This window comes from Strix uralensis, chromosome 3, assembly GCF_047716275.1.
Source record: "Strix uralensis isolate ZFMK-TIS-50842 chromosome 3, bStrUra1, whole genome shotgun sequence".
Taxonomy (NCBI): Eukaryota; Metazoa; Chordata; class Aves; order Strigiformes; family Strigidae; genus Strix; species Strix uralensis.
Window position 1 is genome coordinate 47,990,093 of NC_133974.1, and position 26,564 is coordinate 48,016,656.

At 35.1% G+C, this 26,564-nt stretch overlaps 1 protein-coding gene across 5 annotated transcripts in view; it reads left to right on the top strand.

Annotated features, from left to right (window-relative positions):
• Nucleotides 1-26,564, top strand: part of GRIK2 (glutamate ionotropic receptor kainate type subunit 2) — a 445,887-nt gene that overhangs the window by 381,611 nt on the left and 37,712 nt on the right. For all 5 annotated transcript variants that reach the window (XM_074862173.1, XM_074862175.1, XM_074862174.1 and 2 more), the window contains one exon: nucleotides 24,603-24,828. In XM_074862173.1, coding sequence (XP_074718274.1) covers nucleotides 24,603-24,828 — 226 coding nt within the window. The remainder of the gene's footprint in view (nucleotides 1-24,602; nucleotides 24,829-26,564) is intronic.

The window sequence follows — 26,564 nt, forward strand, 5'->3', positions numbered from 1 at the left end:
CAAAATTCTTAATAATTTGAGTCTTTTGAGTCAGCTCTGCATCTATCATTTTGGGAATTTTGTCAAATATGTTTTGGCTCAAAATTGCTTGTATTTACATGACAATTTAACTGGTTGCTTTTCATTTGTCTTTTTACTACCTTTGGGAAATATCCTTTTGCTGTAAAATCAAAAGTACTGGGGCTGAAGTAGGTATTGGCCCATAACCAACAAGATTTATTTCAGGCAAATCATAAGGGAAAGTCTAATACAGTCTTTGGAAAGGCATATTTTTTTAATAAAGGGTCAATAATAATATTATTCATAATGTAGTGGAATATTTATTTGATGAATTATTAGTCCAGATGAAATGTAGTCTTCTGGATTGACAACCTATATCAATGTCATAGTTTCAGCCTAGAGGAAAACTAAGTACCAGCAGCTGCTCGCTCACTCCTTCCCCCTCAGGAATAAGAAGGAGAAAAATACAACAAAAAGCTCAGGAATTGAGATAAGGACAGAGAGGGATGACTCACCCATTATGGTCATAGATAAAAGACAGACTCATTAGGAAAAGAAAAAGAACTTCAATTTAATTCAAACACTAACAACAACAACACTTAACAAACAGAGTAGGATAGTGAGAAGTACTACCACATCCTAAAAACACCTTCTCCCCAACCCTCCTTTCTTCCCAGGCTCAGCTCTTCTCCTGATTTCTCTACCTCCTTCCCCACAGCAGCAGCATGGGACAGGGCAGGGGATGGGGTTACAGTCAGTCCCACTGCTCCTTCCTCCTAAGGGAAGGACTCCTTGCACTCTTCCTCTGCTCCAGCACAAGGTCCCTCTCATGTGAGACAGTCCTCCACAAACTTTCTCTGGCATGAGTCCTTCCCATGTGTTGCAACTCTTCTTGAGCTGCTCCAGCGTGGGTCCCTTCCAAGTGTTGCAGTCCTCCCAGCACCAAACTACAACAGCAGGGGCTTCCCACAGAGTCCCAGCCTTCTTTGGGTGCAGCCACCTTCTCCGGCATGGGGTCCTCCACAGGCTGCAAGTGGGCATCTGCTCCACTGGTTATCTCAATGGGCTGCAGGGGCACAGCCTGCCCTCTCACCAACTGCTGCATGGAATCTCTGCTCTGATGCACCTCCCCCACTTCCTCCTTTCTTCCACTGACCTCAGTGTTTGCGTAGGTGTCTCCCTCACAACTCCAAATCCTCCTCACAGGTTTCCCTTCTTAAATATGTTATCACAGAGGCATGGTCACAGTTGGCTTGGCCTTGGACAGAGGTGGGTTCAACTCGGAGCCAGGGAAGCTTTGAGAAGCTTCTCACAGAGGGCCACCACTGTAGCCCCCTCCCACGCTATCAAAAAACCCACCACACATACAAACCCACCATAATAAACTATGCTATTCACTTAATCTCTTGCACTTAGAGCAATATTATATAACCTAAACAGAGTGTGTGTGTGCATATATGTATATATATGAATTGGATGTGCACACACCTACACATCCAATTTACTTACAAAGTCATATAATTTTGCTTTAAACACTCCTCTTGTAGACAATTTTATTCTTTCTTTGACAATGTTTTTCAGTCCATTGCAAATATAATACTACTTTCAAACTAAAATGTCCTAGTAAACTACAAGTCTTTGAGTATATAGGATCTCTGCATAGTCACATTTTTATTACTTTTTATCCAATTTTGAAATCCATTCTCTGTTATATTAGAGCTTTGTGCCAGGAACTGGTGTCACCATATGTGACAGCTACAGCCTCCTTTTGGCTACAGATAAGAATGGGTATAGTAGTAATATTGACAGTACATAAATAATTAGAAAGTACATGCAGACTGATAGTTTGGTATATCTATTACTATAGAAATTAAGGTGTGTTCTTGAAAGATAACATTAAGCCCTAATAAGATATACATGATTGTAGAAACCTAGCTCATCTCCTACATGTCAGAGACTGGGACACAGAAACAGTTCTCTTGCACTCTATATAAAGTCTCTGCCTCTTTCAGAATGATTCAAGTCTCTTTGTGGTATCTTATAGAATAAACTGCATGTATTTATCCATATAGGGGGACCCTACTGATGTATGTAATCCAAATTAACATGCAAGTACCACATTTTAATACCTGTAACATGCCACACATAGGAGTTTCATAGAATCATGGAATGGTTCAGGTTGGAAGGGACCTTCTAAGAACATCTAGTTCAACCTCCCTGCCAGGGGCAGGGACATCTTTCACTGGATGAGGTTGCTCAAAACCCCATCCAACCTGACCTTGAACACTTCCAATGATGGGGTATCCACAGCTTCTCTGGGAAACCTGTTACACTGTCTCATCATCTTCATTGTAAAAATTTTTTTCCCTGTATCCACTATAAATCTACCCTCTTTCAGTTTAAAACTGTTGTTTCTTGTCCTGTTACTACAGGACCTGGTAAAAAGCCTTTCTCTATTTTTCTTATAAGCCCCCTTTAAGTACTGAAAAGCTTCACTAAGGTCTCCCTGGAGCCTTCTCTTCTTCTGAAGAGAAGAGATGGAGTTTTGTGGTCTCTTCTGCTCCAAGTAGATGCTGGATGGAGCTCCATTAGCCTTCACCAGACTTGGCTGTGTTTGAGTTATTGGAATATTATAAAAAAAGTTTCAAAGCCCAAACTTGTATTAGTGGATTTTTACATTGTCGTGAATAGTGCCTGAATACTGACAGTATGTGCTGCATAGGCTTTGTATGGTTTATTCAGAATTCTCTAGTAATGTACGTCCTTACTACACCTGACTAGCTAGTATCGGGTGTTAATCCACATGCTGCAGAGGATAAACTGCATGCATGTGACAGTTACTTATTTATCTGCATTCGGCCTGCAGAGGATAGGGTCTGATGTATTTGTCTGACATGTTAGTTTATGACTAAACATTTAGCCATTCATCTTTGAAGGTGTCTGTCTTCTTATGTCATTCAGGCTAGGACCACCCAGACTGGGTAAAAACCTTTCTGAGAGTTGTATCTATATATTCCTGTATGAATATTATATACAAAAGTTGTGCTTTAATATTAGGGTTCTTGAACAAATAAAGCGATAGGAAAGAATTAAGACTTTAAATGAGGCAGATCTTTTTGTAAATATAGAAGTTTCTAAAATACAGTCGTATATGAGACACATATTTCAATTCTTCAGAATGACTTGTTATCCCCTCAAAATAAATTAATAGAAATATCACTTTTCTGATTGTAATTTAAAAATGTTAAAAAGCAATGTTGTTTTTTTAAACAAAATACACTATCAGTGTTATTTAGACACTGGCTATTTGAGAGAAACATTGTTGTTTGGATGTGTTTGATAACAATTGCTATGCTAAATATTCAAATGTTCTATATATAAAAGCCTACACTAGTATCCAGTCATCTTCTAGTCTAAGTCTATTGGGTACCAATTATTACTATGTTTAAGAAAATCTGAAATTTAACAGAAATATTTCGTCTCAGTTTACTGATACTTAACCAGGACAAAAATGAAGCAATAAATATTTGCAAATGCTATGTTAATAAATAAGAGATGTATTTGTGAAAAAGTAGTTTTTAATGTGAAACCATATATTTCTTATCTATTACCCCAATGCATGCAATGAAAGTGAAAGTATTTTTTTTTCTGAAACCACTAATATGCAGTAATTATTTTGAATACAATTCTTCTATTAATATTTTTCATTAAGCATTATTTTTCATGGTCTTTCATTCCAACTGTCCTCTTTTAATTATTTATTTTGCATTGATTGTCTTCTGTCTCAGAGTTGGAAACCTGTTTGTACCTATATTTATAGATTCCAGCCTCAGAGCCAGTTACCTTGGAAACTGTTTAAAGTACATCTTCTTGACTATTTGTTCTATCAAATCACTGAACTGCCTTCTTTTTTCTTTCATCTATTACTCCACAAATCTTGGTACTAACAGACATGCCCAGATTATTTCTTGCTATAACACCCTTTCTTAGCTACTCAAGGTGACACTACAGTAGGTGTCTGCTCATTTTCAGGTAATCATTAAATGTCTACCATATATACGTTTTTGTTAAGAACAAATAAAGAATATTTAGATACTCTTTTCTGCTAACAGCTACTATTACAAGCAACAAAGTAGCACAGCAATAATAAGTGTAATAAGAGATTCTCTCTTCAGAGAACAGCAATAGTTACTGCTTCTCTTTCTCACACACTCCCCTCTACTGTGATGTGGAAACCTCCAAAGTGAGTATGGTGAAGAAAATTATTTACTTAATAACAATAATTATTCTGAGAATGACAGTCTTAGAATAGTATAAAGTCATTTGACATTTATTAATAATCAGAATTCTAGTAATACAGGTACAAGGTTGTAGGTTCTTACCTCATCTGGTCTTAAATGAAATGGCTCTATTGAAATTCTTTGTATCTCAACATTAGAGTTTTGGTTCTGTCTTGATGTCTCTCTGCTTTTCTATCATATTCAAACTGTCTCAAAAAGTCTGACAAAAATACTGATTATGATATTTTACACTGAGAGTGGCAGGCAACTAGAAAGATGTTTATGAGCACAGTGGTGTAAGCAAAGAGAATTTCTTTTTTGTTAGAGTAAGGCCCAAATTGAATGCACAAGTGACAGCTTCACCTGTTTATCCTTATTTTTATAACGAAACTAATTTTATGACATTTTCTGAATATTTATACATTATTTATAAGCATTGACACAGGCACTTAAGCTTCATCGGGAATGTAAGAAATGTCAAAGTTAAAGCCCTGTCACCTGTTGCACCTTTCTAAGTTTCAAAATCCCACAAAATGTAGAGTCCCTGATGGCACAAAATTACATTAATCCCATCTCAGCTTAGTGTAGCAATCCAAAAGTTCTGCATCTGATTGAAACCAGATATTCATGTTTCTTTTATAATTAATGGAGAAAGAGAAAAATTAGAAGAGACTAAAGGCACAAAGGGTACAAAGACCAATGCTAAATACAGGGAGAATTAATTACGTTCATGGATGTAGTTCCTGTCTCTCTCTATTGACAATATAAAGAACCTCAATACCCGATTTAGTGTAGATGCCTGACTTTTATACACCTAGCACAATATGAGATGAAACTAGTCCTTTGGTCTGAAACCTAGGAATGAAATAAGAAATGAGGCTTTGGCATTGCAGATCATTTTGTCAAACAATGACAATTTGTCAAAAGCAAAAGCCTTCATGGAAAGATTTGTTGCAGCTAAACTTTTGTCAGAAGGAATAGTTATGTCCAGGAATGCGTGCCTTTAACATGTTGTTTGTTTGTTTGGCTTTTTTGTCAGAAATATCCCCCAATATATATGTAAATATATATATACACACACACAGAGTGTAGACTTTTAATCAATTTTCTTCCATCAGGTGTGGGGAGCAGGTCTCTCATACAGATCCCTCTTTATTCTAAGGGCAGTAAATCGATCATGAGTGCTTGCTGCTGTGAAGGCTTACCATATTTCTTTCTGGTTCTCCCTTTCCACCTCTTACCTCATCATATTTAATTAAAATAAAGAAAAAAGTACTATTTCTCTTCCTTTACCTGAACAAAAAATTGTGCTATGTCAGTATTTTTTCTCAGAGCAGATTTTATCTTGACCTATTGGGATGACCTCTAGCTTTCTAGCCACAGTTGTTTATTTGAAAGGATAATGAATAGTTTACTTCCAAAGAGTTTTCAAAGGAGATAGTTTCAACCTTCCCAGATGATCACCCTCTTGCAGATCATTGCAGATATATATAAGGAGATACTAATTTTTGGATACCTTTGAGAAGAAATAGCAGAAATGTAAACAGACTCAAAGAAGGTGATTTGGCTAGTTGGATGTAGCAGGCACTGCATATTTCTGAGAATCACTGAATGTAAGTCCCAATATTGTACAGATTCATTGAAGTTACTATCCAACAAATCTTAAGAGCTGTATTGCAAGGCTGCAATATCTTCTACTGCAAGTTTTATGATGCTCTTCTAGAACCAAAATGCCTAAATCTTTTCTTATCTCTTCCAGAAAATATATGAAGCTCAAGAGAAGCTGCTAGATAGAAAGGGTTATATCTGTCAAGCCTAATTATTTAGTCTACTTAAATTCGGTTTTTAATCTAGGATCTTCAAGGAACACATTATAAAAATAAAAACACAGAGATACATGCATATGTATATATACACACACATATAAACACAGAGCGAGGGATGTATCTATATCTGTATATAAAGATATATGGAGAGATATACTGTTCCTAAGGACTAACAATTGACTGATTTAGGGATTTGAACTGGTAGGGTATTGCAGCGAAGGAAAGAATGCAGCCATAAAAAAAAATGGTTAAATATCATCTTCATATTCAATTAATTTGGCTATGTTTTTATGCTCTATTAAAAACTGTTTCTAAAGTTTACCTCTTCTTTGATGAGAAGAAACAGTGGTTGTGAATGTCAAGGACCCCTTTACATGAATCTCACTAGAGGCTTTAAAGTGCAGTGTTGACAGGGAGGTATAAAGAAAGGGAAAAGGAAGATTTTTGTTTCATGGTAACTCATTTTCTGAAAATAAGTAATATTTTAAAGAAAACAAAAAGGTTCTGTCCTCAATCATTAGAAAAAATTCAGGGACTGTATGACAACAGCATACTGACTGACATTTTAGTCTGATTTTCTTGCCCTGAAGTAATATTTTATATACCAAAATAGTTTTCTCACCCTGGATTTCTGACAGAGGCAAAATCTTAATTGTTATGGATAGACTATTCAGGAGAAAATGCAAGCCATACAAAATACTCCGTTCAGGTTAATTGGAACATTTCACAGACACAGTTTCATAGCATATAGCATCCTTTTTTTTTTTTTTTTTTCTTTTTTTCTTTTTTTAACCTTAGCTTAAAAAATTAAGATTAAATTTATTTTAAAAAATAATTCTTGAGCTACATCTCACCTTTCAAACCAAACAAAAATTAAAAATAATAGTTGGACATCTTAGAAGGCTAGTATGTTTTTCAGTTCAGCTTTTTTTGAACAGAAAAGTTGACCAGGTTGATTTTTCTCTGAGAACATGAGATAATTGAAAAACTTTTCAGGAAAAAAAAAAAAAAGATTCTGTTGAGTGCTATCCAAGCAGAAGGCTTCAACTTAATAATTTTGAATATGTTCTTCATTTGGGGTCATGAACACTAAGTATGCTTCAAGAGAAAATGTGGTAGCTGATTCTTTAAGAAAAAATGCCTTCTTCCAAATCTAGACATACCTAGGAAGATAGATTCTACTACTTCAGTGTAGTATTATCTGTGATTGCCAAGAGAACACAATTTCTTATATTGCTTGGAAGAGGATATCCATGCGTAAAAAATGTTCACAAACTTGTGTTTCCATAAACACAATTATTTTGTAGGAGTTCTAAGACTTCTTCCAAATTCTTTCAGTCTCTGGGTGCCTGACTCTATGTCTTGTTTCTGGTGATATTTTTTCAGGCATAGTACAAGAAAGACATAGACCTTTTAGAGTGGGTTCAGGTGAAGGCCACAAAAATGATCAGAAGGCTGGAATACATTTCCTCTTAAGAAAGACAGAGAGTAGGGGTTGTTTAGCTTGGAGATTAGGAGGCTCCAGGGAGACCTTAGTGCAGTCTTTCAATACTTAAAGGGAGCTTATAAGAAAAAGAGAGAGAGATTTTACCAGGGCCTTTTTATATTGGACACAAGAAACAAAATTTTTTATGATGATGGTGATGAGACAGTGTAACAGGTTTCCCAGAGAAGCTGTAAATGCCCCATCATTGGAAGTGTTCAAGGTCAAGTTGGATGGGGTTTTGAGCAACCTAATCTAGTGAAAGACGTCCCTGCCCCTGGCAGGGAGGTTGAACTATGTGTTCTTAGAAAGTCCCTTCCAACCCAAACCATTTTATGATTCTATGAGCAAAGGAGAGCTGTTTTATCAATCCAGTACAATGTTTTAGCCAGTTTACACCACAGAGTCAAGAATTGAAGGCTGGCTATATGGACGTGATTTGCTAATACCAATTATTTCCTTTATTGAATAAGTGTTTTAATGAATTTGTGAAACATTTAGAAAATAGAATTATAGTCGATGCCATTCAATCAAGCATCCTAATATAATTCAGAAAGATTAGAAGAAATTTTGCCTGTGTGAGTATCATGTCAGAGGGTCCATAATATTTATGTTTGAGTGTTCACAAAAAATGTATCTTTTATTTCTCACTGACATTTATTTGTTTACAATCCATTCTAAACTAGCCAGCTCAGGCTGGAGTTCTTTTAAGGATCTTTGTCCAGTTTGTATGTTTTTGATATTCTGCAGTTAGAAAATAATATTATCCTCCACATAAAGCTCCTCACAAATATTGAGTACCTATAGAAATTTCTTTTTTGAAACATCAATATCTATACCAATTTTATATAAAGGGTGCAGCATATTTACACAATTAGTGTTTCAAATACATATCATGTAGGCCTTCCATTTGTTTTAGATGATAAAGGGAAAAAATTTCCTTTAAATGTCTGAAATTCTAATTTTCCCTCAGAAAATGAAGGTCCCAAGATTTCAAAACCAAATATAAATTAATAAATAAATAAATCAATAAGTATAAATTAATTTATTTAGTATCAATTTCTGAGTGATTATTAGAATTGGGAGAACTAGATAAAAAATCAGTTATAGCTTGCAGGATATTTAAACAACATTTAAAAAAAAATAAGAGGGTTTCGATGAGCTAGTGTATTTTATATCCATTGATGAGTGTGATTTACTAGCTTTCTTATGTCTTTCTCAGCACTGCATATTTGTATTAATTAATGATAAAAACAAGGAAGCAGACTAATTTATAACATGTAAATTGGTCTAGGATATCTGTGTAGTCAGTAAGAAATAGCTTAATTATTGTCTTCAAGGAGATCAAAAAGTTGGTCCCAAAGACAACTAAATTTATGCAGATGCTTGTATTAGTCCCTTCTCCATCATTTGATATTTCAAGTAGATGGGTTGCCCTGCAATCTAGAAGAAAAGGTACTGCACTGCAGCTATGGTGTTTGGTATTGCTTAGATAAAGCCTGTTTAAAGGGGGAGAAAACAAGATTGACATAAACCTCTTGTCAGCTTCCAGTCTGACGTAAATTCACACATATCAAAAAAGACTCAAAGAAAAAAAAAACCCAAAGTGGAAAAATAAGCTGGTCAAAGAAAACGCTTAACACATCTCTTCTTAAGCATTAATCATACTATACTTGAGGGTCAAAACTATTGAGGTGAACACGGACCATTTTGGTGCAAGCAAATGGAAAAAAACCCCAACTAAGCTAGTGATTTAAAACAGATTGAAATTTTTAAAGTGAGACATAAAGGTCACAAAATCAGATTCAGATTGTTAAGGCATAGTGGGCAAGTTTTAATGAATTCTCAGTAAAGTTTTTAAGATAAGCACTCAAGAATGGAATATTGACATAAACCATTTTTTTTCCTAGTTAATAAGAAGAGAGCTAAGGAAAATTCTAGAGAAAGATCAAACAAAATTATGAAAACTTAGTTTTGAACAAAGAAACTGAGCTTCCTAAGACTGAGTTTAGTAAATTTTCTACAGAACAAAAGAAAATTTTTTAACGATTGATTTTTACTCATATGCTGGGAGCAGCGGGGATACTGTTCTGTCTTCTCAAAATGTTAACATTCCAACATCTGTAAACAGTAGAGAAGGTGGAATTAAAATAAGAAGGAATAGAGTTTCAAACCAAGTCATTATACCTATCAAGAAAAACAGTACAGTGACAAAGGTAAATGGAGATAAATGTTTATTTTTTGTACTTGAAGATGTAGGCAAAATGGGTATATAAACAAGATGTCTCTTCAGTGTAGCAGAAATCCACTTTGTCTCCAAAGCATTATGATAATTAGTATAAAGAGATTTTTCCTATAATGCCTTTACTAGACTTTAGAGGAGAGATCAATGTTGGTGAAATGGGCAGAAAGGAACCTCATGCAAGTCAACAAAAGAAAATGACAAAATTCTGCACCTGGAAAGGCATAACCCCATGTACTAGTACTGGTTGGAAGGTTGACCAACTAGGCTGCATTAGGCAGAACATTTCCAGCATGTCAAGGAAGGTGATCTTTCCCCTCTATTTAGCACGTGAGACACATCTGGAGTGCTGCATCCAGCTCTGGGCTCTCTAGTACAAGAGAGACAGTGTTGTACTGAAGGAAGTCTAACAAAAGACAACACAGTGCATTAAAGGATTGAAGCATCTGTCATTCTAATAGAGGCTGAGAGAGCTGGGTTTGTCCAGAATGAAAGAAAGGTTGTGGGTGGGTGGCATTGGTTGATGTTTATAAATACCTGATCGTAGTATCAGGTGGTATCCAGTGAAGAAGAAAAGGCAGTGGGCACAAATTGAAATATGAGAAATTCCATTTAAACATAGAAAAAAACCTGTGTTTTTACCGTGAGGGTCAAGCTCTGGAACAGGTTGCCCAGAGGGACTGTGGAGTCTCTATCCTTGGAAATATTCAAACCCTGGACAATGTCCTAGGTAACCTGCCCTACTAGACTTCACTTGGAGCAGGATTTTGGGTTTGATGATCTTCAGAGGTTCCTTCCAACCTCAACAGTTCCGTGAGAGTGGTGTATGTGCCATCCTCTCACAGAACAGAAACCAGGCTCCATTATTTTATTTTGCTTGTGTGTTCTATGTTAATTGGAATTAAAATCTTACATGAGCCTTGCTTGGAAGAAATCTACAAAAGAGCATTCAGGAAGGGGGCAGTGATTGCATCAATAACACATAACAAGTTGGTTCTCCCCTTACCAACTTCAGTGTCAACAATATTCCTCCTGGGATGGAAGATGAGGCATTTCAAATTTTTAGCCCTCTTTAATTCAGGCTAGACAAATTGTTTTAAGGGTATGGCTTATAGAATGCTCAAGTTATTTTTTTTCTGAGCCTAATAGTGAGGTAAATACAAATCCCATTAGAATAGTAGTTAATAGCAGGGAAAAACAGAAGAATCATGATGTATGATTATGGAACCCTTGAGTAAGAAGAGCAAATTAACAAATTACTGGGATTTTTTTAATTTCTTTTTTTCTTTATCCTTGCATTTTACTCAAAATGAAAAAATCAAATGGAGACTAATTATAATGCAAAGAAAATGCTATGATTGTGGGACTATGGCTTGTATATATATTTTTTTGTTTGCTTTTTCTTTAGATTTAATAATTTCTGAGTCAGATCTTTGGAATTAAAAGCAAAAACCTGTCAGGGATATCATAATATCTGGTTATTACCAGTTCTTGTAGGATAAAGTCAGCTATAGAATACGTTTGCTAGAAAAAAAAATCCTAGAATTACAGCAAATACTGCCATGATCTGAAAGGACAGAGTGTGCTAATCGACAGATGTTATCACATCTGTCACGATAAACATGAAAATAGTCTTCCCAGAGATCTTCAGTAAATTGGTACCTTCCTGGAAGGTTCAATGCAGCTTTATCAGATAAACATAAACCAGAATCAAATTATAAGAATATAAATGCAAATTAATAAGATTATAGTACTTGTCCTCATTTGAGAAATGACACTGAATGCATAGTGTTGATGCGCACTACTAAGATGTTTTATGACTGAAGTTAAAAGATGTTTATGGAGCTATGCACCTTAAAGAAGGTTATTTTTCTTTCTTAATTGTATTGCTGACAGATAATGTTTATCACTTATCTGTAGCAGTTTATTGTAAAATGAACTAGTAGTGTATCAGTCCAACTGCTGACCCAGGTCATCATTAGAAAAACTTATGATGTTAATTGGTGCCATTTTAAGCAACCTCAGTAGATAACCAATATTCAGAATAGAGATGAGACTATTCCCTTACTTCCTCAAAAAGTTTCATCTTCTTTGTCATGTTGGAACCTGCTTGTACTGTCACTGCTTTGGCTGCTTTTCTTCTTGGAATATGCAGAGAAATCAGATTTGCAGTGCTGTTACATTTCCCAACATAATAGCTTTCAGACTCATAGGTGATCTCTGCAATCCTATCTGTGAGAAGTGAAGGGTCGCCTGAAACAATATAACCACAATAACACATTGACAGTGGCATCAGTAACATGTGCCAAAATACAATCACAAGCACTATCAGTGTAACTGTTTAGTTTTGTCAAACAACACGGAAACTAGAGAAATGTGGCACAGTATACAATGTAGAATAAATTTTATTAGTTGTCTGTGCTTATTTTTGTTGCCATTGTTTTCATATGTGATACATATGAACAGCAGAATATGAAGTCAGTCAAAAGTAATAATATTAACTTCTATTATAGTAGTTTTCTACGTATTAAGTTATTATTCATCGACGGTTTCTAAAATAATTGTTCATAAATTAGTTTCCATAAAATTCTGTAGAAAGGAATTTTCTGACTTTTTACAAATAGTTAAATTAAAATAACAAAATAGGGAATAAAGTCAAACACTGTATTCCCAGTTGTTATTTGAAACTGCTCAGCAGAATAACGTGTCAGCATCCAGAAAAGGTTGACTTGTTTTGTAATCAGGTTAGCAAAGACATTAATATAAATTTAGCTAAATGTAACTTAATGAATGTTCAAACTTCATCAGAAATGTGTTTCCCATTAGCTTTTTACTGGATGAATAACAGAATTACTCTTTGCTGTCCAACTGGTCAACTTACTAACAGCTTGACAGGGAAAATGCAGAATCTGCAATATGACGCACAGCTACACCCATCAGTTCCACTGAGAAAATGTCTAAAATCCTTAGCAATTCTGATAATGCCATACAATCATTAACATAATAAATTTTCTAGGAGTTATGATATCACATACCAGCCCATTCAATATTTTTGTGATAGCACATGGACTTCCACTAGAGCATGTCAGTATATAATGTCAAATATCTGTTCCTTGTCTTGACTGTATTTCAGAGCTCAGATGTCACATGCCCCAGAGTAATTATTTCAAGCCATGTCTGAAGCATTTAATTGTTGATATAAAATTCTGTGCAGCCCCCAAAATTCATAGATAATAAAGTGTAATTGATTTTACCGTGTGTAACTATAAATACAGAAATGTAAATTAATATTTTAGTCAATAATAAAGGCCTTTTACTGTGGGAATTAGAAATTTTTAGTTAGTTATCTTAAAATATCATTAAAGCATCTCCGGAGGTCACATGGCATGTACCACAGAAAAAATTTATGTCATCTCAGGAATTCTCTAAAAAAAAATCATTTTTTGCAAAATAAAAATTTTCCATGGTTAAGTTTTGAATTTTATTACTACCTCCATTTTTCTGACAAGTGAAATTAATATGAAATTTTGTGCTCTCCTTTTTTTTCCGTCATTCTGTCTACATTGTTCCTAATATATTATTATGTAATGCTTTTTTGAAACTTGATTTCACTGTTTCTTACTCTACTTTTCATTGTAATTCATTCTGTCTGCAATTGCTGAAATACCAAGATTTTCTGGAAGCTAGAAATCAGATTTTTTTCTTTATCTCAAGTATTTAATAGGTTTTGAAAAACTTTCAACTTTTGAGGAAAGTAAGGCAATTACTTATCATTTATATTCTCTTCCTCTAATTTGTACAATATTTGTGTAAATAAACATCAGAGCAGTGTACTAGCTTTGTAATGGAAGTTGGACTTGTAGAAATTTGATCTGTGTATCTGAGAGACTTAAATGATTTCTGAACTCACCATGTTTAGTTTATCACTGAAGTTTCACATTATCTCTCAAGTGCGATATGTACCTGCCATACTTGCTCATGCAGCAAAAAAACAAAAGGTCAGGACTGACGGAAGGTCATACCAGCCTAACTTCTTATTTCCTTGTTCTGGCTGATATGGCTCAATGTCAGTATCATTTTAAATTTGATTTCTGTCATTGAAGATGATATTTAATGAGACTACAGTTGGACTTATATTTGCGTCATGCTGTAAATGGGAAGAAATAAGTTACAGTACTTTTCACCTTGATCTTTCCAAAAATTCAGGGCAACTAACAGGAATAGAACATGCATAATTTTCAGACTGCAACAGTCAGGCCATGCCATATGACAAACACTGATAGCCCACTTTATTGTTGTCACAGAAATAAGTATCTGTTCTCATAGCCAATGTCAAATGCGCTCAAATTAAAACAACTTTTGCAATTTAAAGTTCAATCTAACCTATTCCTGAAGATGATACAGTAACCAAGGTGCTACTGAAACTGCAAAATGTATGTTTTTGTAGGTAGATTTGGAACAACACAAGTTTCTGCAGTTGATAGAGGGTAGTGAAATACAATGAATGAATTTTTCATTGGTTTTTCTTTTGCTTTTCCTCTGCAAAAATATATAAAGTACTGGAATTTTGAATTCAGTTGTTTCAGAAGACCACACACAATAATGCTACTCAAAATGGTCTTTTTCTTCTTTTTTTTTTTTTTTTTTTTTTTTTTTTTAGAATAGTTCTGCACAGCTCAGTTATCTATTAAGACCTTTGTAATAAGCAATAATAAAATAAGCAGTTGACACAGAATTAACCTGAGAAATCTTAGAATAGTCTTTGGCTATATTTTGATGTATTATTTAACAGAAAACACTAACATGACCGATACAAGTCACTGAATGGGCAAACTGATTAACTGGTGATGAATTTTTGCTTCCTTTTTCTTTCCTTGGAAATTCTTTATTACTTTATTCCCACTAATTCTGAGCACTTCCCTCTGACAAAACAGGAATACAGCAGTTAATAATTCTGGAAAGAGAATCCTTTCCTCTCTGTTCTGTCATACCCTTGCTGTTCTGGCTGTTCCAAATTATAAATAAAACAGAGCCTTTGTAGAACTTCCTTATCTTCAGAAGCTATACTATCTCCCTTCCTTTGTTAAACTACATTACCAGCTGTGTTTACACTGTCTGTACTTACCTAGTACAGATGTCCAAAATGCAGTATGCAAATAAACACATGAACTAGACTGTCCTGGTTTCGGCCAAGATAGAGTTAACTTTCCTTGGGCTGAGAGGGAGCACAACTAGAGGGCTGGGTCCGGATCGATCATTGGAGAATTCCATATCATGTCACGTCACGCTCAGTATATAGGCAGACACCTGCTCTCTCATGCCCCGTTTTGGTTTCTGGGTCAGCATGGCAGGATTTTCTGGTGCAGTCAGATTCGGTGGTGAGGATGGGCTCTGTATCGATTGCTGCTCGGTAAGCCACTGCTGCAATTTTACCCATTTTGGACTTAGTATTGTTACTGTTGGTTTTGTTACTATTAGTAAATTTTTTTTTATTCAACCTACGAATTTTTTCTTTTGTGTCTCCCCTATTTCACTGGGGGGAGGGGGGGAAGTAAACAGTTGGCCACCTGGCAATTGGCAACCAGCTGGGTTCAAACCACAAAATATACCTTACTCTAACTTTTGACACGTTATACGATTTTGTCGGTACTGCAATTTTCCCCATCAACTTCTGAAAAGTTGGGTAGGGACTTAGTGTATCCCTGTTAAAAACACACTCAAAACTACATTTTATAATTTTGCTATTGCTTGTCTTTTCTGTACAGATCACTAATCAAACACACATAAATTCATCTATGCATGTAGGTGAATTCTTCATGATGAAGAACCAGTTTGGCTGAAAAGTTCCTGTGTCTTTTACTGTAATATTTCAACCCAGATATTTTAATTTTTTTTTAACTTCTCCATTGTTGGAGGAAAGTAGCTCCTTAAGTGTTATGCTGCTTATCTTCACAAGTATGTTGTTTAGGGGACTACAGGTGTTTCAAGATAAAACTGCCAGAATTATTCCAAGACCTGACAGATTTGCTAACAAACAAACAGTCTTCTGATCAGTATCTTACCACTCCTCTATACCTTTGATATGAACCACATATGGCATCAATCCTGTTTGCCTGAATAAACTCCAATTTTCTAGTGACCAAGGTCAGACGAGTACAGAGAATAACTCAGCTGTTCTTAGCTAGCACATATGGTCTAGTGTTGCTGGTAATTTACTTACTATAATAAAAAAGTACTGAATACTAAATCCAAATCCCACTGCAGAATACCTCAGTGGTGTTTTATGCTAATGTATAGCTGGTAAATATCTTACATAGCTATTTTGTAAAGAAATACTTGAAATTATTGGCTAGTTTGGATGTTCAGAGATTTGTTAGGTCTAGCAACAGAACTGATAGGGGAATTTATTGGGGTTAAAAAACCCACCAATCTGTCTGTAGCACTAGACTGATTTTGATGACTATCATTACAGGAAATAACTAATGCTAATGCTGCTGTTTGACAGGTAACAAAAGAAAAAAAACCATGACAATGAAACTTCCATTAAATTTTTGAAATCTTTGAAGATAACAAACCAATATTTATTCCTAACTGTTTTGGACAACAAATTAACAAATAATAGTTAGTGGTCTTTCTATCCTTTCTCCTCATTCAAAAAGATTTTGAATGTTAATGCTGCCTGATGAGTTTCTTTCAAATGACAACAGCAACAGGGTGTTTTGGGCATAATGTATATTAATTTAGCTTTGATCACTGCACAAACATCTGTGCCAGTGTAGATGTTATGAGAGTACAGTTGTTAAAATCACGGCATTTTTACAAATTCTTATTCTGTTAGAGGTAAATATTTAAGGCAGTATTTGTGAACTTCATGCTCAATTCCAATGATGCAATTATGCACTCACTGCTTTCTGAAAAAGGAAATTGCTTCCAGATACACTGCAAACAAAGTGTGGAGTTTTGTACTACAGTTTGTATCTGAGAACAGGCAGAGTGAGCAGAAGTGGATTTATCTTTACAGAACATGCAGAATATAGGATCTGCTTTAAAAACAGATTAAATTTGCTTAATGTCTTATTCCTATTTATAAAGGAAGAAACCTACAAAAGTGTGAGAAATATCACGTCATTTTCCACAGTATTTTACAAAAAGATCCCTTGTGATGTTAGTTATAATTCAATAGAAGACTATAAATCATTCTGGTATAAAAGGCAAGGAAGGTTTCTGAAATCCATTAGTGATTTTTGAGCTATAAAATCTCTGCTTATTTTCAGGTCAAAGCTGATAGTGAAAACTTATTTCAATAGCATTAAGGTTTGGGGTTTTTTAACCATAAATTACTTTAAATATTTAATGTTTGTTCAAAATCTTTGGTTTTTAAAACAAAAAGTCAGTGCATTCAAGGCAAGAGTAAAAATATCTTTCTCTGAGCACTGCATTTTTCATTCCTTATAGCTCTATTCTTGGCAGAAACACCTTTCCTACCTTTTTTCATTTGTGCTCTATGGACCATGAAAACTGACGATATGGAAGAGAGAATGCTGTATGCATTGGTTTTATTGTTTTTATGCTGACATAACAAAATCTAAATCATCTGGTTCACTCGGGGGTTTTCAGGCCTCAGCATGTCTGAAAAAGCAGTGGAAAAAAAGAAGGAAAAAAAAAAAGTTCCCTGAGGTCAGAGGGCCAGAGTCAATGAGACCATGAGACCAGTCTGATAAAAAGGAGTGTCTTTTTCACTTTTCTTTGACTGAGAAAAAGACAGTCTCATAGTTCTGGGAGATGATAAAGAAAATACCATACTACAAAGGTACTTTTCATGACCAGTTGTTAACCTAGTCAGAAAACCAGATGATACTCAGAAGTTCACTTGAATTAACACAGTCGGTTGGGTGATAGAGGACAGCTAAGCTGATTTAGGTCTGGTCTTCTGTCCAGCACCGGTGGACTGCATAATATTTTCAGTATACTTAAGATGCTAGAGATTAGCATGGTGCTCTAACAGCTGTGATTTAGCCTATAGCAATGACTCAGACTGTGCACTACATATATGTGAATGCAGAGTTTGGAATGTCTGTGGCATCATATTATATTATGGAGGCATCAGGTGCAGATATGCAATTAAGATCAAATTGTGTTTTACACATAATGTGCTTAGCTATGTCAAAATTGATAAATATACTGCTTCTGCTGCCACAAAAAACAGCACTCACTTTTGGACTACAGAATTAGCTAAGGTGTTCAGGAAACTAGAAGTTATTTCAGTCATAACAAAAAATTAAATGAATTATTTAAAAGAAAATATATGGGAACAGGCATGTAGTGATACTCTGTAAAGGTAAAAATTAATAAGATCTGATCTATTCCATTCTGATTCCTGTAGCTGATTCCGATATTCATCATTATTTGCATATATTATTGTTTAGCTCAGAAGTCCCAGTAATGGATCATTGTTGTCCACTTCAGAAACACTGAGCAGTTTGTAGAAAACAGTACCTATTCCAAAGAATTCAGATTCATGTTAAGAACTGGGAGAGGTGTATCAGTGTACACAGATATAAATTACAGAAAAGAGAAAGTACGAAAAATGTACAACGTAAAAAACATATCATTGGTCACTGATAGATATTTGAACAGTAGCAATCGGTCCTTGCAAATTTCCTTTTGGTGACAGTTCAGGAAAGTGAGCAGGCTATTTATGTTTATTTACATGTTATTTTCATCTATGCAAGTGTTCAAATTCTTTCAGATACCCTTATCTTTGAATTTCCCTGTGTTTATAATGCTTGAAGACAATTACGGAATTCCTAAGACATTCTTTACCTTAGGCTGTTGGTTTGTTCTTTCAGCTTCAAGCTTGTCATACTATGATTTGAAATGTATTCAGTTAATTTTGTTTATCTCTCTATTAATGGTACTAATACTCTGTGGACTAAAATACTGGAGACATATCCCAAATGTGTTAGAACAGCTATGAGCTGTAAGAGGATCGTCTATAATATTTGCTTCAACTAAATTTGACATCTAGCCTTCTTAAGCTTAGAAAAATATTGAGATAAATTAGTGGTTTTGCCATTATTAGGAACAGCAGAAATGTATTTGCTAGATTATTTCACAGCTGTGTAGATTTAGGGCATGTGTTGAAACAAAATGTCAAACTTATGAAAGGAATAAAATAAACATATTATATGAACAGTTCATCTTGGATTTCTGTACTGGTGTTTTGGATTTCCAAGGGGTCATGTATGAAACAATTGGGATGAGTCTACTTCAGTTTCAAAGGACTGAAGGGTGAAAAAGACAGGAGAACACATATTTTCCTGGTTAATAATGGGCTTGTCTTTATCTTGATGTATAAACTACATAAATTCACAATGATTTTTTGAGTTTGTTTTTGTGGGTTATTTTCCCAAACAAGAAATGGTATGTTTTAGTTTGTTTTCTTGAAATTGCTCAACATTAAACTTTGAAGAGTTTCTAGAAATGCTTATTACTGTATGCAACTTCATATTGATAAATAATCATAGAAATTAATGAAAACTCAAATTTGGAGGGAGCCTTTAGAGATCCCTTCCTCTTGCTGGAGGAGATCTGCTTTCCTAATTGAAAGCAAGGCCTCAGATTAGTTTATTAGGGGCTATGTTAAGCTGCCTCAAATATTTCCAGTGAGCTGATTCCTCTTCTCTGGGCTATCTGTTCCAATGCTTAGTTGTTTTTTCTTTATATCCACACAGAATTTCTCTTCAGCAGCTTGGGCCATTGCCTCTTATCCTGTCACCATGCATCCTAATGAAGAGTGTACCTTCAACTTCTCTCTAACCTTCTCTTTAGGTAATGGGAGAACACGATAGATTATGTGGAAGCCTTCCATTCCAGGTTGAACAATACCATTTCCATCAATCTTTCTTTGTAAGATAAGATCTCCAACCCTCTGATCACCTTGGTGGACACTCTCCAATTGTAACATCTCTCTTGAACTTGGAGGACCATAACTGGACACAATGTTTCTGGTGTGTCTTGACAAGTGCCAAATATTGTGGATTACTCACATCCCTTGTTCTGCTGGCTATAGTCTTGCTGATACAGCCTGCAGTTTGCTTTCCTGCTGCAAGGATGGTCTGCTTACTTGTATTCAGTTTGCTGTCCTCTTGGATCCATAAATCTTTTTCAGCCAAGATACACTCCTGCCAGTCAATTCCCAGTCAGTACGAATGTTTGGGATTACTTTCTCTCAGGATAAACTTTGCATTTATCTTTGTTAAACCTCATGCAATTCCTGTCATACTAATTTTCCAGCCTCTTGAGGTCTCTCTGCATGGTAGCTCTTACTTCCAGTGTATCTACCTCATCTCCCTGCTTGGTGACATCCACAACCTTGGTGACAGTGCTTTCAGTACCATTTTCCAAACTATTTATAAAAATATTGAAGGGTATCAGGTCTAGGACTGACCCCTGAGGCACTCCACTCATGACAAGATGCCAATCTGGCCTTGAGCTTTTAACGACCACTTTTCAGGATCAACATCTCAGATAGTTGTCCACACGTAGGTTCTCCATCTGTCCAGTCAATATCCTACCAGCTTGTCATCAAGGATGTTTGTGGGAGACCATGTTGGGCACCTTGCTAAAGCTAATATAGACAGGTCTTTATCAATGCACTTTTCATATGTCATTCTTTTTGCCAATGCAAACACATAAATGATGAGTTTGGTAAAGTAACTCAACAGTGACATTTCATAGTCTGTGTATTACAGAAGGTCAGAATAAATGTGCACAATTGTTCCTATGGCTTTAAAAAAATCCATGAATCAATCAACTTTAAAAAAAGTGGCCTGCATCCACTAAGAATGCAATGCTCAGGAAAACAAAAGTCACACAGCTGTTATAGGCAGTGTCATAAGTGGAAAAGTGTAGTAGGATTGGGAGTCTGTGGGGTTTTTTTTTTACATAAATATTGTTATGGTTTAATTCTTACGTGGTGGAGAGTGCTTTTATAAAATATATAAGAACTGGGCTTCTGACCTTTTTTTATTTTTTTATTTTTTTCCAAAATTTAATCTTAATTACCTTTAATCTTTCATTTATTACTACAGTCTCTTTTGAGTTTAAATATTGCATGGGTGACAACAAAGTTGTGGCATTGTCTGTGACACCCAGATGCTTTTAGAAGCCAAGAAAGAACTTGGATGCTATCATTAAAATAAAAATCCCCATTAATGGATCCTGTACCTTTTCCTTTGTAGAAAAATGTCAGAATGTGCCTGACACATTTTTGCTGTGCATTTATCCATCTCGTATTGTATCATGAGGTCTGCTTCCCTGTCATTTTATCCTTGTTTAGTCTGGCATTCATTCAACATCCTGATATTTTTCTAACCTTGTGGTCCAGAGCCTTTCTGCTCAGATATTTGTCATTCCTAGCCAGTGCTTCAGGATAGAGCAGTAAGTAACACATTGCTAATGATGATTCCTTCTGTTTCCAGCCTCACATCTGTACATAACACTAGACTAACTTAGAGCCTTTGCCACGCTTCATTTTTTTGATCCCTGACATGCACAGATCCCTGACATGCACAGATCCCTGACATGCACATCTTCCAATGATCTTTAATTTATGAATGCTGAGGGTGTCACTGACAGTATCCTCTGAATATCATTGTGAGAGCTACCATTTTATGCACTAGGTAAATGAGTTTCTTGATTTTCTTAATCTTAACATTTCCATCTTTGCTGTTAGTTCTCTTTATTTAATCCAGTGAAATTAAAATATTGCAAAGCATAGTCAGCTTTCTTACTGCTCTTCATTGTCTTCAGCATACTGAGGGAACACAAGCATGATAAATCATGTCACCACAAGTTATCTTATACAGACGTCATTTCTGGTTGATTTCAAGTTAGGCTGGATTTCCAGACAGTGATTTCCAGTTAGATGAAACAATATGGTGAACTAAACCAGATAAAATAATACACTTCATTGATGGAGTATGTAAGTTGATTAACCAGATTAGTTTGCGCACAGTGAAAGAAGATGGAAACATAATGTAAATTGCAGCATCTGCTTCTATCAGTAGGAATGACACAGTCATAACCACAAGAAGTAATATGTACATATTGGAGTGTCATTGTCTTTAGTTCAATGTCAAATGGGCTCCTGATGCTTTTCATTGTTCTGGCTTCTTGATTTTAGTCACGTGAGTCTGCAGAGTAGTTTGTCAAACACAGAGGAAAATCATTCATGGTTGTATTTTTCTGAATCAAATGTGTTTTGTTTTTTGTTTTGTTGTTGTTTTTGTTTGTTTGTTTGTTTTTATTTATTTTCAGATTAAACACACTGTTGTGTGTAAAACAAATCCCATAACTTGTACTATACACCTTTTTTGGTAAGAATTTCTAAATGCTAGTTAGAATTTAGGGGTCACAGGTAGATGGGCTGTTTTCCTTGGTATCATTTCAGTTCTGACTTTTAGCTTTTAGGTGTGGAAGAAAGCAGTGCAAAGACATTGTAGTGTTCTGCTTATATGAGAAAACTGAGATCACTGTGCACTTTCTATCACCCTTGTTATCTTCACAGTGGTGAGCCATGTGCACTGATATTCTAGGTTTTGTGTTATCTTCTACAGTCTCACTAATCGTGTGTAGACTTTTTTACTCATTTTTGGTTTAATTATTCTGGTAAGTGAGCTATCCTGTGCAGGAGCTTTCTCTGATTGTTGGTGACCTTAGTTCCTTCCTTTTCAGTAGTAGCTGTGGCTTCATCCTAGCTGATTAAATCAGTCATCGTAGTGTGAGCACTCTGTCCTTTAGAGGATATTGTATTTTTTCACGTGCTCTAATGCTTCAGTAGAGAGCAACCATTCCCCTTGCTAACATGTATTCATCCTGGAATTTATTTATTTTTTTCAACAGAAATATAGAAATGCATTTGTACTACAGTTAATTCTTTCTTTATTTTCTATTATATCTCATTTGTTTTTTCTTTTTTTTTTTTTTTTATCAAGATGTGTCAGCAATGTGTATCTAACAGTTTACTAAAATGTTTTCTCTGCCAATTTTTTATGTTGCTCAGATTATAGTGGCTAAAATGTTTGTTTTGTGAACTGGGGTAAAGATTGTATGTCAAGAGAATTAAATACAGGTTCTTGGTAAAATTTACAAATATTGAAAAACATTAATTTTCCATCCTTTCTGTATTGCATAGTAATTTAGACTCCTACAGAACTGATGTGCATTGCTTAGAGTATGTTACCCTACAATCTAATATTAACTGTTTGCAAGAATTATTTGATTTTTAAAATAAACCCTGTGAGGCGAGACCATATCTATTTGCTTTTCTCTATTCAATGCGTTCACAGTATATTCTGAAGGAAAGGGATTTCCCCTTTCATTGTTACTAAAACCTTTTGCAATCAGCCACAAACCATATTCAGTACAGTAACAATGTGTTCATGCAGAGTCCAAAAGTCTTCAGTTTTGTTAGCACTGACACTAGAGTTAGTTCAAATGCTTGATTTGCTAAATCCCCAGGCAGAGTGAAATAACTCTTGAATTCTGCCTCAGCAGGGGGATAAAGTAATCTTTTTCAGAATAGACTTTATTTTATTCCACATACACTGTTAATTCTCCTCTGGGGCAGAATTTATGGCTGCCAATCAGCTGAACTTCAGAAGGGTTTGTAGTGTTAATCTTTGTTTAGTATCTCCACGAGAGCTGATGGCAGAGTTATGTTTAAGGCTGACATTAAAGATGAAAAACTCCTAAAAAAGTCTGATTAAACTAGTTCTCATGCTGTATTTCTATGTTTTACTTACTAGGCAAGATTTAACATTACTGAACATTTTCTGATACATCTTGAGTTGGAAACATTATTAAACAGATGGGGCAAATCTAATGTAAAATGCTTAGTACTTCTAATACCTTCAATTCATCCAGTGGTTATGATCTCTTAAGCAGTGTGTTTTACAAAGATGAGGGAAGATAATATCTTTTTTTAAAGAAACTGAGGTGAGAGAAAGGAAGTAACTCCTCTATATTTGCACAGCATCTGTTTGTGCCAAACTACTCTGTCCTTTGTTCCAAACTACTGTCTCTCTCTTCCTATCATAACAGTTCTTTGCATTCTGGGAATATTACAGCAGAAAACATGTATTCAATCTTAGGACTTTTAGTAATCAGTTTCTGAATCACAAGCTGGTATTAGTGTGACCAGAGTGTGATACTGTCTCCTACGTAAAACCTTTCTCCAAGTATTTTTGCAGTGCACCATGGATAAAACGTTTGCTGCCCTCTCCTTCACAACTGTTTTCTCCATATACTGCCATCTGTAAGTGCTTTGATTACTTCAGATTGCCACACTGTGTATTAAGTTTTGAGAACTGCTCAGGAGTAGCTGATTGAAATAAGAATGAAAATTTCAAATGTGCCAGAATCCACAGATTCTCCTATAACACTCATCAATATTGTTGATGAACTTGGCTATGGTGAATACGTAATAGTTTTCCACTGACTTCAAATATTTATAGGTCTTCATCCTACATAAAAACATATAAACAATAAAAAACAGATAAACAACAGATCTGTCCAGCTGTTTTGTTTTACACAGACAAGATGAAAGGTACAGATGAGATGAAAAGTACAGGCACCCTTAGAAGAATGCTGTGATAAAACCTGGTGTAGTAAAATACAATAAGAGAGTAATTTGCAAGCTGAGAATTTGCCTTAACTCATATAGCATATTATTTTTATTCATGTATCATCTAATATTTGTTTTTCAGAAATCCAAAATCTCCACTTATGACAAGATGTGGGCCTTCATGAGTAGCAGGAGGCAGTCAGTACTTGTCAAAAGTAATGAAGAAGGTATCCAGCGTGTGCTTACCTCTGATTATGCATTTTTAATGGAGTCAACAACCATTGAGTTTGTCACACAGCGGAACTGTAACCTCACACAAATTGGAGGCCTGATAGACTCAAAAGGTTATGGTGTTGGAACTCCCATGGGTAAGTGATATGTCAACCATTTGTTCTTTGTTCATTAATCTTAGTTGCTGCAGTAGCATAGAAAAGTTCCCATACACTGTTGCTTTCTCTACATCTTCTCCTTCTCTTTTTCCCACCTGGGGGAAATATTACATATTTTATCAACATTTATGGATTTTACTGAATTTTCTAAACAGGAAAACATATTTACTTTATAAAGAATTGGACATTTTCATATGATATGTTTCTCATATGGTGCCTTCCATACGTTCAACAACAACAAAAAGTACTTTTCAAAGCATTTTATTTTATAACAAAATTTTTTAAAAATGTTGATATCTCTCTCTTTAGAGAATGAGGTGCTAGTAGTACAAAGCTTGCATTAGTAAATGGGACAATGCTTCTATACTGAGAAGGCTAATCATTGAGATTCTTAAAAGAGGAGGAAAGTTTCCATAACATGCTATGTATAATCCACAGACAAAAGACATACTGAATTAACCTTGTGGAATATGGTTTTGCAGAGCAATTCCAATCTTGTAAATATTTTCCAGGTCAGGTGTTCTTGACTAGGCACAAAACTTTAGCTGCAAGATTAGAAGCCAACTACATACATTAGTTTGGCTGCTAGAATCCGCAGGATGGGATTCATCAAGCACTGAGGTGCTGAGTTCCCATTGATTGCAGTGATTTTTGAAGGACATGAGCTGAGGATCTGGCTTTAGATTTCAGAATAGATGGGAATAGAAAATGGTGTGTACTCTGTCAGTACTGCACAATGATCCCACTTAATATTGTAAGATCATCCTGCGGACTTCTTTGAAAGGCCAATATTTATTTTAACTTTATTTTTAAGAAGAACTTATCATTTTGTGATTGATGTGATTATGGTTTAGATTTTTCTCAAATAGGTCTTACATTTGGTACTAATTTTATCTGTGTTAATGGTATACACTAAATCATTTTATGGGAAAGGTTGTGTCCAGTACTTTGAATCAAGCACATGGTAAGGAAGGTTAAGAAATAAAGTTTACTGGAATATCTTGGATAAAGAGGTATCTAGTATTATCAATATAGGTTTCCCCTATATGTTGTAGACATTTACTGCAACTTTAATAATATATTTATAACTTTCATTATTTCAGTAATTCATGATGAAATGGACATCTGCAGAAATTATGATTCTATTCATTCTGTCTTTGAACAGTTTGTTCTTAGAAATCTAGTTTTAATCCATATACCAATTTTTCCATCCTATTTTACTGTGGCTTCTTATATTGCTGAATACGTTCTGTAGGCATATACATGCCAAAGGGACTGGACTTCAGTCTTGATTGTCTTTGTGGTATCTCTTATTTTCTGATACATAAACCTTATTTTGAGGATGAAAACCACCTTCCATTTAGGTTTAGTATGGGGAAAATGAAATCTTAGTGATAGTTTAAAATCCCTGAATAAACTGCATGCAACTTATGAAACATCTGAAGCATGCCCCAGAAACCGAAGTGCCAAAGTGATAGGAATCAGAGAGACCAGGCTAATTTTGATTATGTGTAAATCAGAGAAGCAGGATAAACACTGGAGAAAACAGTTGAAAAGCAATGATAAAGCCAGAATCAGAATTCTAGAGTTAAGGTTTAGAGGAAGAAGTATTGGATGTAAAGAGGCAAGGAAGCAAGTAAGCAAGTAAGTAAACTGTCTTTTGGTCTTTCTCCCCTACATTATTTGGGGAGAACAGGGACTATGCAGGCCCTATT